Source organism: Myodes glareolus, chromosome 14, assembly GCF_982192425.1.
Source record: "Myodes glareolus chromosome 14, mMyoGla1.1, whole genome shotgun sequence".
NCBI classification, from domain to species: Eukaryota; Metazoa; Chordata; class Mammalia; order Rodentia; family Cricetidae; genus Myodes; species Myodes glareolus.
Window position 1 is genome coordinate 31,340,656 of NC_142039.1, and position 20,027 is coordinate 31,360,682.

Here is a 20,027-nt window from a genome sequence, read left to right on the forward strand (position 1 = left end):
AGTCTTGGGTGTATGTGTGTGTCCATATGCCTGTATGTGTGCATGCAAATGTATGTATACATGTGGGATGTGCATGTGGAAGCCAGAAGTCAACCTCAGGAGTCACTATTCAAGTACCATTCACTTTGTTATTGAGACAGGGTCACACTGACCTGAAGCTTGCTAAGTAGACTAGGCTGACTGGTCAGCAAGCACCAAGAATCTACCTATCCCCGACTCGCCATAATTGAGACAAGTGTACTGCCATGCCCTGCTTTTGTATGGGCTCTGGAATCTGAACTCATGCCCTCACGATTGCACACAAGCATCTGATGGGCTGACCTGTTTCCCTAAGTTCTATTTCCATGTTTAGAGAGTAGTAGGGCACCCTCAAACGTCTTTGATATGTGGGATACTTCATGTAGATATTCATGAAAAACTTCAAAAATGTCTTTTCTGTTTCTCCTCGTTGGCCTCAGCTGTCAATCTGACACAGCTCAGAATCACCCAAGGAAACCCTAACTGGAATTTACCTTGATTCATAAATGGGCCTGTGATGTGTCTGTTGGGCATGATTGTTAATTGAGATGGGCGAGCCCAGCCCTCTGCAGGTAGAACCATCCCTAGGCCAGTGGGCCTAGGTTGTATAAGAAAGCTACCTGAGCATGAGCCAGTGGGAGGAAGTCAGTAAGCATTTTTCCTTCATGGTTTATGCTTCAAGTGCTTGTCTTGACTTCCCCCAATAACAGACTGTAACCTGTAAGATGAAATAAACCTTTCATCCTCAAGTTGCTTTGGCCCTGGTGTTGATAACGGCAATAGGAAAGCAAGCTAGGACAACGTCTAATAAGTTGTTGAATCTTTAAAGACTGGACTGGATTGTAGCTCAGTCGCAGAGAGCTTGAGTGGCCTACACAAGGGCTGGGTTGAAGACCCAACACTGCAGAAAAGAAAGACAATATCTAGCTGAGCATGGTGATGAAGACCTACCATGCCAGCAAGCGAGGGTGAGGGAAAAGGGTGATGAGTTCAAGGCTAGCCTGGACTACATAGTGAGACCCTCTCTCAAAACAAACAGACAAACAAAAACAAATAAAATTACAAAACAACAAAGAATATTGTATCCTTGCTCCTTCTACCATTTCGTGGATTTCATTTTTCTGTGAACTTCTATATTGTGTTACTCTTTAGATTAGGAAAACTACAACCTATTAAAAAAAACTTAAATTAAACCCATGATTGCCTCAACACAAAAATCAAAAAATGCATTCAATGACTAAGTCACTTACTTCTTCATTTTCTACGCTCAGTCCCTACCATCTGAATCCAGGCAGTGCTGATGACAGACAAGCTGCTACTTCAAAGTGTCTCTCACGCAGTCAATTACTTTCGTAAGTATCAAAATATGGAACGAGTACCCAATTGACACAGCCTTTATGTGAGACACAAATTAAAGACCACGGAATTTGAAACTCCTGATTAGACTCCTTTTACATTCTATTAATAAAAGAGTCCAAGAACAGGCACCATCAGCCTCATGAATATGCATATCAAGGTCTGGAGGGAAGCCTGCTCGGCAGACCCAAGGAGCCACCCTCCCCTGCAGGCCGCCAAGGTCTCCTTCTCAGGAGTTATTTATAGTTCATCAGATAGAGACCCTAGCTTTTGTGAGCCATCTCCCTAGCTGTGCTTGTTCATGAGCACACTTCCTAAGAAGTATTATTTCATGGGCCCATCTCTCAGAATGGCCTCAAGTCCCCAGTCTTGTTCCCATACTTACCAAGTACCTTTCAGAGGACACACTGACCAAGATGAGGTCATCTCCAACCCGCACTTTTTCTCCTTCTGATCTCTGCTTAGAGGCCGGATGTATGGTCCACCAGCAAGCCTCCCCTGTGAGCGATAGAATTGAAACATGAAGAAGATCCAGTTAACCTGAGTTCCATTTCCTCTGCAGGTGACACCACTCACAGAACTTTCAGAAATACATGATTTTATGCAAATTAATCTCATGGATCCTGAAAAATCAAAAGAACTCAGCCAAATTCACTTAGGACAGGACAAACCGAAAGACAAACTTTCTCCTAGTGGGAAATAGGTGTGAGAGTTTGGTGTCTTTTCTCCAATAAGAATTGCTGGAAAAGGACATTTTATTTACATGAATTAAAGTAGGCCTAGACGTGTCTGTCAATCAGGGTGATGTCATTCCTAAAGCAATCTTGCTAATATTACTCTCTAAAAATAAATCTACTTTTTACATGATTTTCATCTAAAGGAACTGAAGTGTTCTGTTGGGATAGTTGCATTGTAAATGTTCTTTTGTTGATTCAAAAATGACACAAAGGATTGCTATCTTAAAAATCTCATTACCGTGTCTCCTCTGCTCTGCTTTATTTCCTTGCAAAATGCATTGGTTCTTATTCATCTAAGAGACTCTCAGTACAGAAAGACGCACTAGAAGAGCTGGGTGTACATTCAAACAAATCCCTCTAAAGCAAGCCAAGTATCAGCAAAAAGCGCAGGTCCACCTGCCTTCTTCGTCCCATCATCCATGCCAGAAGCACAAAGGCAGCCCACCCACAGTTCCTGCGGAGTCCCAGACTCAGGGTCTCTCTGACAACTCCAGGTGTGTTCCGGTGGTACCTGTCATCTACAAGGGTCATTCTCCTCCTGACCAAGCTTTATTATTTTTCTTTTCTAAAGTTTATTTCATTTCCCTTTATTTACATCTGCATACCACAAACCATAGCATGTGTGTGAATATCAGGGGACAGCTCGCAAGCTCTCTGCTTGTGCCATGTGGGAAGCAGGGGATCGAATTCAGACTGTCAGGCTTGCTAAGCCATCGTGCCCACTTAGCAAGACACAGAACCCTTTTCTGTAATATTTCTTTTCCTGCACTAACTCCCCAATGCCAGAACATGTGTGGCTTTCGTTACTTGGGGTTTCCCCAGGTCCTGCCACCACACTGTAGCATTCAACAATTCGTGTCGTCTGAATGAGTAAATCCATCAAGGATATATCCTCGGAACTCATATAGTCAACACAGAACCTGGGCCTGAGCTGTCCTTACTCTGACCCCTCTTAACTGTCTATCACCAGTCAGAGTTCTTCTTTCCCATGCCCACGATGCACATTTTCTCTCATTTGCCTAGTGATAGGGCATCCACCACTTCTCAGTCATTGCCTTAGTAGCTGAAAATCCATCGACAGAAAAGAAAGAGAAAGATCATCTGCCTTGTTTAATTCTGGGGAAGACAAACAGAATGAAGGATGAAGGCCATGGTTCTTCAGTAATTCACAAAAAGAGTTGAAGTTCAGGAGGAAGCAGGGTGGGTAGAATAAAGGCTCATTGTGTACCGGAGGACTCTGGGTGGGGACTGGTGGCTGTGTGTTTCTACCATGAAATTAGCTCAATATATAAACACATGTCCTGTGTTTGGATGTGCAAATTTAAGATTTGTTTTACTTGAGATTCTTTTTAATGTTTTCTAAAATACATTAAGAAAAAATTTGAGAAACTAGAAAAATATAAAACTGAATTTGCATAAGATGAAATAAAATATCTGAATATTATGTTTATCTTTTTCTTCCCAGGATTATCAAAGTTATCAAAAGTTAACTGGGCTATAAATCTACAGAAAACCCTGTCTCAATCCCCCCAAAAAGAAATGTTTACTGGGTTCACTATCTATTTTTATTATCATCTCCATTATTTTATGAAAATTTATTTAATATGAAAAACCATTTTAATGAATATACAGAATGTAAATGTATACTCCCATGTGGGCAGCATGTACTGTTTCACTATGTGAACCTTACATCAGGATGAAGACCCCTCCTCAAACATACATAACTTCTCTGTGTAGAAAAAAGATTTCAGTTCTCTTCCTCTTGCCTGCTAGAGCTTGCAGCACACAAAACTGCTAAAAGTAGTTAACTCGCTGTGCTAATTACAGTTCCTAGGAACCTTGGGCATGTGTGCTACAAGGGCTCTGCTTGGTTCGTGTGTTAGGGACAGATTCCAGGGCCTTGCACATGCCGGCACTGTACCGCTGAACTACATCTTCAGGGACAACATTTGTTTTGTCCTAAGAGGTAAAATGGAGTGAGCCATGGCTGGAGGGGTGGTCCCTACCAGGGCAGAACAACATAATAAAAGTTGGCTTCTCTCCTTCCATCCCTTTTTCTACTTGATATTGAATTTTATTTTATTTTACTTTATCTTATTGACATTTAGAATTGAGCCCATGACTCATTACACATCAGGCAAATGTTCTAACCCTGAGTTACATCCCCAGTTCTGTTACTAAAGTTTCATTCCATAAGTCATGCCTGTTCATTGTAAAAGACAAAATGCTTTAATCGGGGCATGATGAGTTAACATAGATGCAGATGAGAAGGAAGAAGAACACAGATAAACCTTGTGCTCTCACACTTGGATTTTGCAAAAGGCTAAATGTGTTCGTATAAACCATTATCGTTGTTCCCACAATAGGGAAACATCTGTCTGTTTGGACATAGAGCACCGCAGAGCCTGGAGACAAAGCAATAAAGAATTTCATTTTCTACTTTTGTGTTTGAATGTTAATATTGAGCACACTAGTACCTTATACCTTAGGATGTTTTAAAATGAATGATTAAAAGTCATGCAAAGTGGTGCAGGAGAATTGTCTGTTATCTGTCAATCATATTTTAAATAAATGCTGATTGGCCAGGCAGGAAGTATAGGCAGGAAAACCAGACAGGAAGCAGAGGTGATGCAATGAGAACAGGAGAATTCTGGGAAGGAGGAAGCTGATTCCTCCCAGTCCTGCCCAGACGACTGAAGAAGCAACATGTGAACTGCCACGCTGAGAAAGGTACGGAGCCATGTGGCTAACAGTGATAAAAATAATGGGCTAACATATGTTATAAGAGCTAATAATAGCCTAAGCTAATGGGCCAGTCAGTTTATAATCTTATGGAGTCCTCTGTGTGATTTTCTTTGGGGCTTGTCAGCTGTGAGGTACTGGGCGGGACAGATACCCCAACAAGCCCCTTCATGTTACAATGCAGTAATACTTTACAAACTGGTCAGCAAATGTTAACACACTTCACATAGCCAGTCCATCATCATGGTTAGTTAGTATGAACTAACATGTCCTCTCTCAACCCACAAGAAGAAAGAAGATATCACAAAATTTGATATCTAACCAATCACCTATAGATAATCAACCACGAGGAAAAAATTTACTCAGTCTACCAAAAATGTCAAAGAGAAAAGTATTTTTGTGACTTTATTACAAAAACAGCCACGTCATGTGTGTCTGACCATGTCTAGCAGGCCTCACTCTGAATAAGGTCCCATGACAGTATAGGGTACTCACCTGTGGTGTCCTCTTGAAGACCAACATCAAAGGCCAGTTTGTCAGTGGAAGACCGGGAGGTGGAGAGACAGCACAGATACTAAAAATACGAGATCAATTGTCACCACAAAATGTGCACAGTCCTCCTGAGGCTACTGTGATTAATGCAGCAATAGACATGGATGAGCAAGTGTATCTACAGTCCGTTGACTCAGAAGCCTATGGGCATATACTCACACATGGTAGAGCTGAGTCATACAGTCATTCTATTTTTAGCTATTTGGAGGAGCCTCCACACAGATTTCCACAGTGGCTGCAGAAGTTTACACGCTTACAATTGGCCCCTAAGGGCTCCTGTCTCCCCACAGCCCCGCTAGCATTTGCTGTCGTTTTTTTTTCTGATGACAGCCATTCTGACTAGGGTGAGGAGTGATGAGTGGGTGCATGGAAGTAGAAGAGGGACTATTTGGAGGAAAGAGAGCAGTAAGGGCAGAGAAGGGATGGCAGTGAGCGGGGCGAATGGAAACAAAGCACAATATACATGATATACATGATATACATGGGTGCAGGCATAGCGTAATGAAGCCCACTACTTCATATGCCAACTAAATTATTGCAAAATGTGCACAGCCATAACAGACTCCCATTTGGACAAGTAAGTTGCTATTGATCTATCTCTGATTAGCGTTTTTCTAACCATCTTGATTCTGTGAGATGTGGAGACCTTCCAATATCTGAGGCAAAGCAGCCCTTGCACAGCATGCCTTCAGTGCAGCAGAACAAAGGAAAGAAGACCTCTGTGCCTCACAAAAGACTGAGGAAATGAGTTCTGTCAGTACAAGGAGACAAGTGATCGGTGACATGTTTGCATGTCTCTCCCTTCATGTGATATTCATGGTCCTCTGCAAAAGTACAATATGATCTGACATCAGAAAGCTATCCCCAAAAGAAACACAAACGCTATTTACTTTTATCATCCACTTTTGCTTTCATTAAAAAGAAAACAACAAACACACACCCAGAACGTACTTGGGCAAGGGACTCTTTCTTTATCTTGCTAAAATGAGGGCAACATGAATATACATATACACGTTTCTCCCAGAGAGCTCTGACTCTCGACTGCATTGTCTGCTTCCCCCATCTCTAGATTATCTTAAGTATATCTATTCTCAGATATAAAGTTTAGATCATTTTTCATGCCAACGTCCCCACCTCCAACTTCAAACACCTTGTTAAGTGACAGCAGAATGAGGACACTAAGATGAATGTGGCATGCGCTTAAAATACCGGACCATCTGCACGAGACAAGGGCTCTGCCAGCAAAAAGGGGCTCCATCAAAGAGAATCCAGAAACAAGAGTGGGAACTAAGTGAGGCTTGGTCTCCCTGAAGACCTGGGTGGTTAATGCCAACACTCCAGCAGTCCTGTGTGGAACGTGGCACATCTGGCTACATGGTGTTCACAGGTGTGTGAAGGGAGATGAAGGAATGGGCTGGATGGGCAGGCACAGCAGGTGGGAGGCAAGATCCTAGGGGCTGTGGAAACAAACTGATCTGGAGACTCATTCTGCACCTTGACTACAATGCACTCCCTCTCAAGATGACAGGCAACAGGTTCTGAGGATTTCCATAGGTAATACTTTATCTTATTTTTCAGAAATGTAGTTTGAGGTTTACTTTATTTTTATTTTTTATATTATATTATGTATGTGTATGTGCATATGAGGCCACAAAAGTGTGTCAGATACCTTGGATCTGGATATCTAATGCATTAAAATTAAAACAAAATTAAAATTAAAGAATTAAAACAAAATTAGAAATAGGAAATAACATTTGGGTTTTATACTTGCCTCTTTTTAAATTTATCTGTTACAGGTATCAAAAGTTAATCAAAGGCATCGAAAATAGGAGTCATATCTGATATGTATGAATCTAACCTTCATCTTATGAATGAGAAAAATAAACAGGGTACAAGGATATTAAAGAATGTATCTATCCAAACTCATTACTAACATTACTGAAATGATACCCTCAACATTCTAAACGGTCTATCTGCCCCTGGACCAGCACAGTCACACGAGAGATGGAATCAAGATGTCCACTCACCATACCACTGTAGGAATGGCGTAGCAATATGGCGTGTCCATAGAGGAGCGTGCGGTGGCCTCCGCCTTGGGCAGTCTATGGAAAGGACAGAAGAAAATAGAGAAGAGGAGAACCATGAATGAAACAAGAACTAAGTCAATTGTCTTTCCTTCTGTCTTCACAGGAAAGGTCAGTAAGAGAGGATGAAACCAAAGCACTGGGAAAGCAAAACCCCCTGGAACCAGTTCTTAAACATAAATGAACCTGTAAGGAAACACCTGCCGTAGAGCAAGCATCCCATCATCTCACCCAGCTCTGGAAAGATAACTGGGTTTGGGGGAGTAATTATTACAACTTTAACCATGTACAGACTACACAGCTACTGCCCGTGTTTCACTTATACACAGCCTCCATTGGATAAACTACCCTGTTACCTTTGTATCCAGAGACCCTCTAAGTACCCAGCACACAGTAAGCACCAGATAAGTATTAATTTGACAAATAATTCTTTTAGAAATCCCAAACTGGCCACATCATCTCTGGGGTATAAACTTCTCCTTCTTCCCAGTTGCTCATAGGCATTACTCAAATCCCTTTCATGATCGGAGAACCCACTAAACACAGGTTCTTGGGCCTCGGATGAGATTCTGATTAGAGAGCCCTGAGGCAGGCTTCCCATTGAGCCACTGTCCCAAGGATCATAGTTGGAGATGGACAAATACAGAAGACCTTCGATCTCAGTCCTCTCTGGTGTCAGTTCTCTATTCTAAACACATCTACTAACCATTGAGTGGTGGTGGTACACACCTGTAATCCCAGCACTCAGAAGGCAGAGGCAGGCAGATCTCTGTAAGTTCAAGGCCAGCCTCATCTACAGAGCAAATTCCAGGACAGCTAGGGCTACACAGAGAAACCCTATAACAAAAACCAAAAATGAAACAAACATATCTACTCCCCCTGACAAAAAGTTACATCTTGATATATCTTGAAATCCAAAATTCACTCTGTTGTTTTCACTGACTTAGAAATGAGGTTTTCGAACTCAACTGATTGGCCACCTCATTCATGAAATTCATCCATGTTCCATAGTGTCAGCTTCTCCCCTTGCCCCTCTGCAGCTCTCAGCTATTCCTGTACACTGGCCTTATCACTTTACAAGTAAGAACTGCCTCTCCTTAACCAGACTGAGAACCCAGTGAATGACTTTGGTTCACGTTTAGCTCTGAGAAAAGGTACGAGGGCAGTAATCAGTCAAGAAACATATGGTAAGGAAAAACTTGGATTGGGTTGGAGCATTTCAGTCTATGGAAGTGGGTGTGTATGTATATAAAGGCATACACATACCAATGATGTATAAATGTGTACAAAAGAATACATCTACTGTGATGTATGTATGTATGTATACAAACACATACACCTACCTATTGTGTATGTTACAAAGGCATACACCTACCTGTGGTGTATGTGTACAAATGCATATACCATACATGCCCCATACATTAAAACGCTTAATAAAGAAGAAGGGGTAGGGTAAAGAAATTCTGTATTTGGGGTGACCATCCTCCCTTAATGAAATTTAATTTAATTTAATTTACAAGAGTTCATGATTTAATGAAAGGTAAAATTTGACTTTTAAAAATATCTGTGAAAATGGTTTTTCCAGTTCTATGGATGGGGGACTGTTCTCATTCCATAGAGATGACTGACAGGCTTAATATTACAGAATAATGTAAAATAAATCTATAAGAGATAAGTGGATAAAAATGTCCCAACTTTCAAATGAAACCTAAATGATACTCCTGAATGTCATCTAAAGAAAAAAAAATCCTCATGCAAAGATCACAAGTCACTGGAAGACAAATTTAGCATCACTGGCCATATGTGGACCTTTAGATTTCTAGGATCCTGTGAAAAAAAAGTCCACCTGAGGAAATCACATTACAAACTAAGGTGCCAGTGTTCACACTTAGTATGAACTCGATGTACATTCTATATCTGTATTTCTTTAGAGAAACGGTCATAGGGGCTATCTGTCTCTTACACCTTGTGGGACAGGGGCAGCTGAATTTCTACAGCTGTATGTGGGGTGTTATTGCCATAAGCTTAAATTTATAGTCACAAAAACCTCCACAGAAATAAAATCTGAACGGTAATGATGAAAACCATTACATGAATATTGTTAGTTCTACATTAAATCTTCAGTGCTGTTTTTAGGCTCTGTGTTTTTTAAATACATGATTGTAAAATATAGCGACTTATTAATCTATCTTTTATATTAGCAATGTTTAAAGCCATTAAATTCACTATAAAATATATAAACATCTTAAGTATGGCTGTAATATGTCAAGCCACGTTAGAAGTCAGGGTGTACAGAGAACCCTTTCTCTGGACAGAAACATTCTGCTAGTCTAATTTAAAGCTGTCATTATGTGAGGTTTTTGTAAAAAAAAAATTAAATCAGAGCTGCAAAGCAGCTCAGTGGTAGAGTGGTAAGGATTATCACATGCAAATCCTGGGTATGATTCTGAGGGAGGGGAAGAGAAGAAGGAGATAAAAGGGAGAAGAGGAGGGAGTGGAGAGAGAAGGGCACTGGAGAGCGGAGAGGAGGGATGAAAGGAATAGGAGAAGAGAGCTGAGGGAAGAAAGGAAAAAGGAGGGAAGAAAGGAGTAAAGAAAACAAAGGGAAGGGAACGGGGAAAGGAAGGAAATTTGATTCAATAAACTTCCACACTCCTTGGAGACAGTCATGTATCATGTAACTCTAGAAGTCCAGTGATGCAGAACCATGACCCGGGCAACAGACACTATACACAGCAAGGAGAATCTGTACTAAGACTTCTTTCAGTATCTAGATATTTAAGTGGAGAAACATTTAACTATGTGTACAAATAGTAGCATCTTGAATAAAGAAAAATAACTGTTTCATGGGGAAAAAATCTTCAGAGAAAATGCCTCTCTACCTGACTTTCCCTATTGTGTAAGAATAACAGAAGGCAAAAAAAATGAGCAGCACCCAGAACACAGGGGCATCGGGACTTGTGGGGCCTGGCATTTCCAGCCACCTGTGACTTCCAGCTACAAGAAATTCTCTAACAGTCCTGCAACTCTTAAGTCCTGATCCCCTCAAAATACCAAAAATGATCCTAACAACAGGACACCTGGCTTGGCCAACCCCATCAAACATTGAGCAGATAGCGGCCTGATGGTAAGTGGCCGGCCTCTTTCCTGTGCTAGTGTGGAAATCCCAAGTCTCCTGAATAAACTACCAGGCTTTAGACAGCACCAACACATATCCCTTGGTACCAACAATCACAAACAGGTTCCCACAGCAAGCCCATACCCACCTGGCTGGCAATCAGGATTACAAGATAAAAACTGATCATGTCTTTAATCACATGCGTGTGATTTGCTTCATGAGACACTAGCCTTTCCTCAATATCCAATGTGATTCACTCTGTCCCACACTTAAGAGAAATCAGAGCCCAATTCTATCAATGAGGTATAACACCTGGAGTTAACAGACGGCCTCATCTTTCTATCTGCACAGTTTTACAAATCAGCTCCTGCAAAGGAGCTGGGAGGATAACTGATTTGGTTGGTGACGGTATGACCTGTGGATACAGCACTGTTTAGAGGCCGGGGTAAGCAGGTGGAGATTCAGTGAATACAGTAAATGCACAGTCAGCAAGAAAACCTGAAGTTTTCAAACCAAGTTCACTGCTTATTAATATCTGCAAGAAATGGCATTATTCATATTTTAGTGCTTATCACATCTACACATCCCACTTGTCGGGATAGATGTAATAGAACATGTAGCATCCTCCCCTTATCATATGCTCCGCATCCTTGAAGAGAGGAGGCTTCAAAGAAACAAACACTAGGCTCTGTCATCTGGTCAACAGTGTCATGGTCTTTACTATTAGTGAAGGGTCGACCTGGGAAAGGCAACAATATCCACCCTGGGATTTGCAATGGGAATGAAAGCCTTAACTAACTCATTCAACGGGTGAGCAAGAGAATGCTTTCACTTCTGTCCTTTCCAATCCATATCCAAAATTTTCATTCATATTTCTAGAAATTTCTATATATATGAAGTATAACATATATCCACACTCAGACACATGAGTTATCACATATACCCACACTGACAGAAATTATCATACATATAGCAGAAGATCAAGGCCTCACCTTCATCATGAACTTCTGTGGAGACATAAAGAAAAGAGAGAAAATATTAAATACAAATCATTTCAAGGACTTGAAACTATCTTATTTATCAAGATACAATTGTTCTAACTATGTCAATGATAAACAGAAAATTTGCACTGCTCTTGCAACAGAACTTATACTCAACTACATGCTAGGAAAATGCTATAGCAAGCAAAGTCTTTTAAAAGGAATCTTTACATTAGTTACAGCTGTTTTCTGTGAATACATGCCACGCTACTTAAAAAATGCCTGACTCAATTTCCAACATCCAAGCATTGAGGAGGTATCATCTACCGTTTATTCTCTAAAAATGCTTAAATCAAAAACTTCATTCCATCTCTTCTGGCGTAAGTGCAGTGACACAAGGCAACTTGACTAAGTTCAGTAGAGCTGGTGGTGGAAGGCACAGGTTAGGAGAGTCTGAACCACAGGGTCCAACATCCTTCATGCATAAACGGGAAGCAGCCCCCTGGATACTGCCTATGGTGAGAGGTGCATTTCAGAAAGAAGCACATAAACTCTTTCTCCTTTTCTCTAAACACAGTGCCCGCCTCTCTCACACAGCTCTTATCTCTTCTGTAAAACATACGCATCTTTCCTTGTTCGGACTGGATGCCCTCCAGTTTCCTGGATTTTTTTCCAGGAGAGTATAAGATAAACATCCAAGAAGGGGGGAAAATGTTTGATTTCCCAACTTAGGACTGAAGTAAATTGTTATGTACAAATATAAAACAGAGTAAGAAAAAAAAATATAGATGTATCCCCATTAGGTTTAAGCAAATCGTCCAGAGAACATTTTTCAACGTAGATGTTTGTAAATCGTACAGTTGCTTCCCTGAAACACACATAATGAGAAACATGTATATAAATAAATGGAAATACCATTGTGAGTGATGCTTTTCATTTTCAATATTATAAGTCAAGGGGGAGGTAGTGTAAGGAATTTCATTCTTGCCCAGCTCTGCTTTACCAATGAGATTAGCAATGCTCCTAGCCGTCACTACAGAAGCTTACTGCAGGCAGGTAACACAGAGAACCATAACAGACCAAAGTGGTAAGAATAAGTGATGGTGGTATGCTCGACTCTAAATGAACACCCCCCCCCCATCTCAGAAAACATGGTTGCACAGGTGATGGAGAGTGTGTCAAGAGCTAGAAGATGGGGAGCTATGAGTCAAAAAGATGTCTTCTGAACATGCTATGACCATCACACTCATAAACACTACACCCATGGAAGTCCACAAAATGCCTACGCAAGATTGGGTCCACCAACAACTCCATGTACAGAAGGTGGGACCACATGGGGCCATAAGGTTCTCTGAAGAAATATCAATAGTTAATGGCTGTCAGGGAGGATACCATTTTATTCAGTGGTGTCACCTCTGGTAAGTTGCCCTTTACACATTAAATAACCTCCCAGCACCTCCCAGCAGTAAGAGCTGGGGATGTCTCTGGCGCCGTTGCCTGATTTGGGGAACCATTCCTCCTGCCAAATTGTCTCATTCAACCTTGCTGGAAGAGGGGGTGCCTGGCCTCAGTACAGCTTGATATCCAGGGGGTACCCACCTGCATCTAAAGAGAAAGAGTGGAGAAGGAGTGGATGGATGGGAGGAAGGGGACGCTTTGATTAGGATGTAAAAACAAGAAAATAAATTAAAAAATAAATAAATAACCTCTCACCATGCTCAATTGAGGAACTCCAATTAAACTCTGTGGGGCACAGAGGAAAGGAGGACATGAGAATGGGTGGAGAGCGTCTTAGGAAAAGGGTCTCAGTGGGGAAGAAAGGTGGTGGGATGGGATAGAATGCACTTCAGTGCACTGCATAAATATATGGACATGTCAAACAATAAAAATAGAAAGAAATTTTATTTTTCACTTAGAAAATGCAGGAAGTTAGCTACAAAAAAATCTAACTGATATTAATGGTCAATGACAGCAGGAAACTTACTTTCCACACAGAAACAAAAACTATATGCCCTCATAATTGACAATATTGGATGGCCTTTAACCTTCATTGTTGATATGGCACAGCCTAGAGTTCTCTTAGAGGAGAAGTCACAGTAGAGGGATTGCCTAGATCAGTCTGGCTTGTATGTATGTCTGTGAGGGACTGTCCTGATGGTTAATTAATTAAGGAGGGCCCATCCTACTGCAGGGAGGATCATTCCCTAGGTAGGTGGCCCTGGACTGTGTAAGAAAGCTAGCTAAGCATGAGAGCGTGAGCCAACAAGCAGCCTTCCTCCATGGCTCTACCCTGACTCCCTTCAATGGTGGACTGTGACCTGGAAGTGGAAGATGAAGCTTTCTGCTCCAAGTTACTTCTGGTCAGAGTAATTTATCTCAGCTACAGACTTCAAAATAGGACAATGGAAATATGGCCCAAGGACTAAATCAAAAAAAATCATTTTGATGTCATACTTAGAAAAACAACCAGAAATATCTAACATTTTTCAACGGTACACAGTTATGACAGATACTTTCTGTGGATTTTAATTGAGCTGGGGTTGGGAATTTTTCTTTAAAAAATAATTCTGTTCGATTTGGCCAGTCACCTAAGTTAACTACTTTACAGTGGTAGTGGGTATTTTTTGCAAAGTGTTCGGCAGAGTTGCTCAGGCTCATACACTTGTTGTGGATGACATCAGGGGGAGCAGGACACGGAGGGGAGACATGACTGTGCAAAGGGGTAGAAAGAGCAGAACAGCTGAGCCAAGCTGAGAGCATCCACCTGTGCGATGAGGAAGAACAACGCCTGTGAAGGCCAGGCCGCTTTCCCGAGACAACCAAGAGCACAAAAGACTGACTGAAGCTTCTATCAAGATTAACCCTTCGTTTTTTTTCAAATCTCTTGGATAATTTGGTTTAAACTATTAACAAAATGGTAACAATAGAAGATTTTTCTAAAGGGATCACTCATGGAAAAGGAAAAGAAGCTACTGTACTAAGTCAGGAGGAACGGATATGTTAGTTTGATCTCCATCTAAACACTACTTAGATCTGATTTTTAAAAAGACAACAATAAAATCAATGAAGAAAAACCATTCTGAAATGTGATTGACACAGGGAAAGGCAACTGAGGCAGAAAGATACTGAAAGACACATCCTCTCTCCATGCTGAGAACACCATGTTTTTGCTTAAAATAAATATAATGAAAGCTATACTGAACTGAATTCAAATTTCTCTGGGCACTAGCTTAAATTTCACTAGAGAAAATAGAGTAAGGGGCCATGATAAGGCTGATTATAGCACGGCCATGTTGCATAGGTCCCGACCCACTTCCCATCCTGATAGAAGTTCTTAGATAGCATAGAACTTTGGGCTAGAAGAGTCATTGAGTGTTCAAAGCTTGGTAAGCTTTTCTGTGGGAGCAAGTCAGTAAACCGCACCCTCCAACAGCCTCACCATCAGCTCCTGCCTCCAGGATCCTGTCCTGTTTGAGTTCCTGCCCTCACTGCTTTTGATCATGAACTGTTGTATGGAACTGTGAGTGAAATGAACCCTTTCCTCCCAAAGTTGTTTTGGTCATGATGTTTCAGCACAGCAGTAGTAATCTTAGCTAAGACAGATGGTGACCGATTTGCACAGAAACACAGCGTTTTAGGTTTCTGGTGTAAAATGAGGTGGGCACATGCTGTCTAGGGTTAGTTCAGTTGCTACAGATTTCACAGATGATGGGAAGGGCAAGAGCAGAGGCATGACTGCCCACACATTCGCTAACGTGAAAACAGTGAGAGAAATTGCTAGCAGAGGTGACGCTGCCAGACAGATGACTGGCTTAACACCACAGAATCCCCTGCGGTCACCCATCGCCATAGATCTGAAAGACCCTAGGAGGTTCTTCTTGGGAAACACAAAGGGTGACAAGGAGAAAACCAAGTAAAATATCAATCTTCACACTGACAACAAACACTGGACATCAAAAGAACAGAAATTTATGCTCAGTCTTGTTCCCAGTACAAAGCAAGAAACAGTCACTCGGGGAACGCTTTGACCATTGTGAGGGCTCGTGGCTCAGCCTTGCTATCTTTATTCAGTTTAGAAGTGTAAAATAGTGTGATGATCTTCTTGGTTGTCGACTTGACTATGTCTGGAACTAAAATCCAAAAATGGAGGACACATCTGTGAGAGATTTTTGCTTAATTTGAAGCAGGAAGATCCACTTCTAATCTGGATCTTTGAGGTAGAAAGACAGGCCTTTAATTCAGATCTTCAGAGCTTGGAAAAGACACATTTTTTTTTGATAGTGACTTAAAGCTTTATTAGAAGGGATAGTAAAAGATCTTTAATCCAGTTCTCATGTGGGCCAGACCTTCTGCGGGAAGCATATATAAAGATATGGAAGCAGGAAATTTTTGCTCTTGATCTGCTTGTCCTCACCTTGATAGCTAATCCATTTCTTTACTGGCACTAGAGCCTATTTATTTGTGAGTCCAGAATATACTGAAGACCAGATGAGGCATCCAACCTTTTGCACTGAAAAACTACTGAATTCTGGGACTTTCCTCTCACTGCCAGCCATTACTGGATTAGCTGGACCAGCCTGTAAGTCATTCTAATAAATCTCCTTTGTATATTACATATAGAGAAAGACTCATCCCTTACATTCTATTACTCTAGAGAACCCTGACTAGTAGAAACAGATTTTCTAAAATTAATAACTCTGGGCCAGAGAGCTATCTCCACAAGTAAGGGTGCCTGCCACCAACCAAGCTGACTGTTACAGGAAAGAATGGATTCTATGTCTAGGTAGAGAAGCATGCCCTTCTCTCCTCCCATAAGAGTTAATTCTGCTGAGCAGGTCAAGAACCTACACAAGGGGCCACCCCTAGAAAGCTGAGTTCTCCATCAGATACCATACTCTTTCTTCCTAGAACCCCATCCCCAGTGCACTCCTACCAACCCCCACCATGCAGGGCTGGGTCTGTCTGCTTTTCTAAGTACTGGCTGCTCAGAGCAGTGTAGCTAGTAGTCCTTTTTCCTCTCTTTTTCTTTCTGAGGCTGGACGGCGCCTACATGAGCTTTCCTTGGTACTTACTTGAGCTTCCTTCCTCTCTAAACCCCCTCACTTGCACATGCTGACCTCCACACCAGCATATCTCAAGCAATGGGGCTTTTACTCTTTGTCTCCATTCCCCTCCTCTGGGGTAGCTTCGAGATTTACAGCATGCCTGCACATATCTTTTCTTTAACTTCCTAATGTTCTCAGCTTCCTTACTATTTCTGCAAAGTCCCCCTCCTTATTCTATGGCTGCCTGATACCAAGTGAGTGACCTCCACCTTAGCTCATGTTCTACACTTAACTCTTTACTCACCTTATGATCCACAGCGGGCTTGCCTGGGAAAATTCTTTTGAACTCTGAAAAAGTATCCTTGAACGTCTACTTGATATCACTCTTAATATTTTTTTTTATTAGTAAGACTGAGAACCCTCAAGAAGGGACCCTAATTTGCTTGCTATCATTGGTGACCCCACTTGAACTCTTCAAGATTTTCACTCATACTTCTTTCCTTAATTGACAGGGAAAAGGAACCCATTCCTACACCCTAAAAAGGAAGGCATCATGCAGAATTAAGTTTGATTCCTGAGACTTACATGGTAAAAGGAGAGAACCAGTTCCCAGTAATTAACTTTCACTCATGCACTGTGGTAATGCACCCAACAACACACACACACACACACACACACACACACACACACACACACACTGAATGAATGAATGAATGAATGAATGAATTTTAAAGTTATTTCTTCTACCTAAGAATTTCTCTTACAATCTTTAAGTGAATCTTTACTGGAAAATGCCCCCAAAAAACTGTCTAGGCAGAGAACTGGTAACCAAGGAACATACACTCAGAAGGTTTATTATTCAAAGGATCTGGAGGAAGCAGGAAGGTGTAGGTTCAGGAGTAGGTCTAGTCTGGGTTCCCCTTTAAGAAACTAAAACACCCTGCTCCACACAGAAGATGCTCATTGAAAGTCAGCCCTTTGTTATATCCTTCCTCTCCATGTGCTAAGATGTAAGGATTTCCCACCATGTTCCATCTGCCACCTCTCCTCGCTCTCTTATGAGTGAAGCACCTTCACTATGTTGAGAAAAAAGAAGTTCCATAATCATCAAAGATTTGGGTGCATTGGTAATTAAGGATGCTAACAATAAATTTTAAGTAGATAAACATAGTCTAACATGAATAATCCCAAACTCAACGCTTACCCTTTATATTCTATAGGATAGCACATGTAGATATATTATTTGTGGGAAATGTCAACTACTACTCTTATGATGAACATACTCTGTATGCATGGCTAACTTTCCAAGGCTTTCCTACTGACAATATCTAATACTGAATGATGAGGAGGCATGGTAAGTGTAGATCTAGAGAGTATCAGAAGAGGGCCCAGCCTTCAACCCACAAAGAGCAGTTACACACAGGATACCTCCAACAGTCACACTCCTATGTCACGCATGCTGCCAGTGCTCTGTCACTTATTGACATCTAGTTGACCACACATGTGTGGCTATGCTTAAAATGAACACAGCACAATCTGGAGCAGATGTGTGTCAACTGCTATCTTTTCCAACCTATCAATCACTGAGTGCAGACACTATTTAAATGACCTGGTTTTCTGACTGTAGTAAATTTGACAAATATATGTTTTCATAATTATCTAGTTCTGCTTCAGAAGGAAATTAAAATGGCACTCAACACAGGGCTTGAACCCACAACCCTGAGATTAAGAGTCTGATGCTTTACCAACTGAGCTGGCCAGGCTAAAAGGCCAAACAGTTTATAATTAATATAAGCCTCTGTGTGTTTCTTTGGGACTGAACAGCTGCGGGGTAGGCGGGACAGAAACTTTCATCTACAATAAATGGTGCTGGTAAGCTAGAGTAAGCTGGCATTCTATCTCAGTGACGTGTGTGCATTACATAACTCAGGAATGCCTGAAATAAGACACCAATAGCTACCTGCAACTTTCTGCTTTTTCCAGGTTGTCTCAAAAGAGAATTTTCTTGACACAAAACACTACAGTGACACTTGAATCAAAATGACTGAAGACATATGAAGCCTGGCCTATACACTAAGACTGCCACCAAAAAACCGTAATTATCTACTCAAGAAACTGAATGCTTTATACATTTTGAGTATGAATGAACCATGATAATGTTTTTTTCACATACCCTCCTATGACAGCTGGGTGTATAATGCATTATTTTTTTGAAGTTAGAAAGCATTTTAAATTATTCTATATTTTAATATCTATAGAAACTATGAATTTTTAAAATATAAGTGGAAATAGTCACTTGATTTACAAATCATATATCATATGTGACAATTTCGATATGTTTCTTTCTCTTCTTATCTCCTCCCACAAACTGACATTCTCATGTTGGAAACTAACACCAAGGTTAGGATAAGGTCAGGTCAGGGTGGGGTGGATGAAAACAATAGTTAAATATCCTTTACAGCAAGACTCAGAAATAGCTTCTTCTTTTAAGTGTGAAGAGTTACATTTTATAACTCAATAAATATATGTTTAAACAAGTACAAAGATGCTCCAAAGAGACATTAGTAAAAGGGAAAAAGAAGTTGAAGAAAGAAGGGAGAAAGGGGGAACAGGGATGAATGAAGGAAAGACAAAAAGGAAATCAAGGAGTGACAGAGGCAGGAGAAGAGGAAGAAGAAGGAATGGACAGAGGATAGAGGTGAAGAAAAGAGGCATGGACAAGAAGAAGGGAGGGAGAAAAGGGAGGAGATGAGAGGAGATGAGAGGAAAAGGAAGGAGAAGGGAAGGAAAGAGAGAAGAGGAGGGAGAAGGTAGGGAAGGGAAAGAGAGAAAGGAATAGAGAATGAAGAAGAGGAAGTGAGAAAAGAGGGAGAGAAAGAAAAGAGGAAGGGAAGGAGAAATGACGAGACAGGGCCAGAGGCAAAGAAGAAAGGAGGAAAGTAAGGAGAAAGAAGAGGAGAAATGGAGAAAGGGAAGAAGGAAGAAAGGTAAAGAGAGAGGGAAAGAGGGAGAGATGAAGGAAAAAGATAAAAGGAGGAAGAGAAGAAGAGTCAGAGGAAAAGGAGGTGGGAGGGAAAGGAAATAAGGAGGTAGGAGGGGAAAGAAGGAGGGAGGGAGGGAAAAGAAATAAGAAGGTAGGAGGGGAAAGAAGGAGGGAGGGACAGGAAGGAGAGGAGCACAGGGGACAGATCAGAGAGAGGGAAGGGGAGGGACGAACTGAGGAGAGAGGAAGGGAGGGAAGATGAAAGGGAAAAGAGAAAAATAGAGGGGAAGGGAGGAGAGAGGAACAAGGAATTGGGGGAAGGAAAAAAGTAGGGAGAGGGAATTGAATCTTGAAGCTATTCAGGTTTATGGTATAAGAAAATCCAGAGGCACCGTTTTAATTTCCTATACCA

At 41.3% G+C, this 20,027-nt stretch overlaps 1 protein-coding gene across 1 annotated transcript in view; it reads right to left on the minus strand.

The window, feature by feature from the left end:
• Positions 1 to 20,027, minus strand: part of Ryr2 (ryanodine receptor 2) — a 569,025-nt gene that overhangs the window by 321,206 nt on the left and 227,792 nt on the right. Inside the window, exons 5-8 of the mRNA XM_087896432.1 lie at positions 11,600 to 11,614; positions 7,433 to 7,507; positions 5,349 to 5,427; positions 1,760 to 1,872 (exon numbers count right to left, since the gene is read on the minus strand). Of these exons, the coding sequence (XP_087752558.1) occupies positions 1,760 to 1,872; positions 5,349 to 5,427; positions 7,433 to 7,507; positions 11,600 to 11,614 (282 nt within the window). The remainder of the gene's footprint in view (positions 1 to 1,759; positions 1,873 to 5,348; positions 5,428 to 7,432; positions 7,508 to 11,599; positions 11,615 to 20,027) is intronic.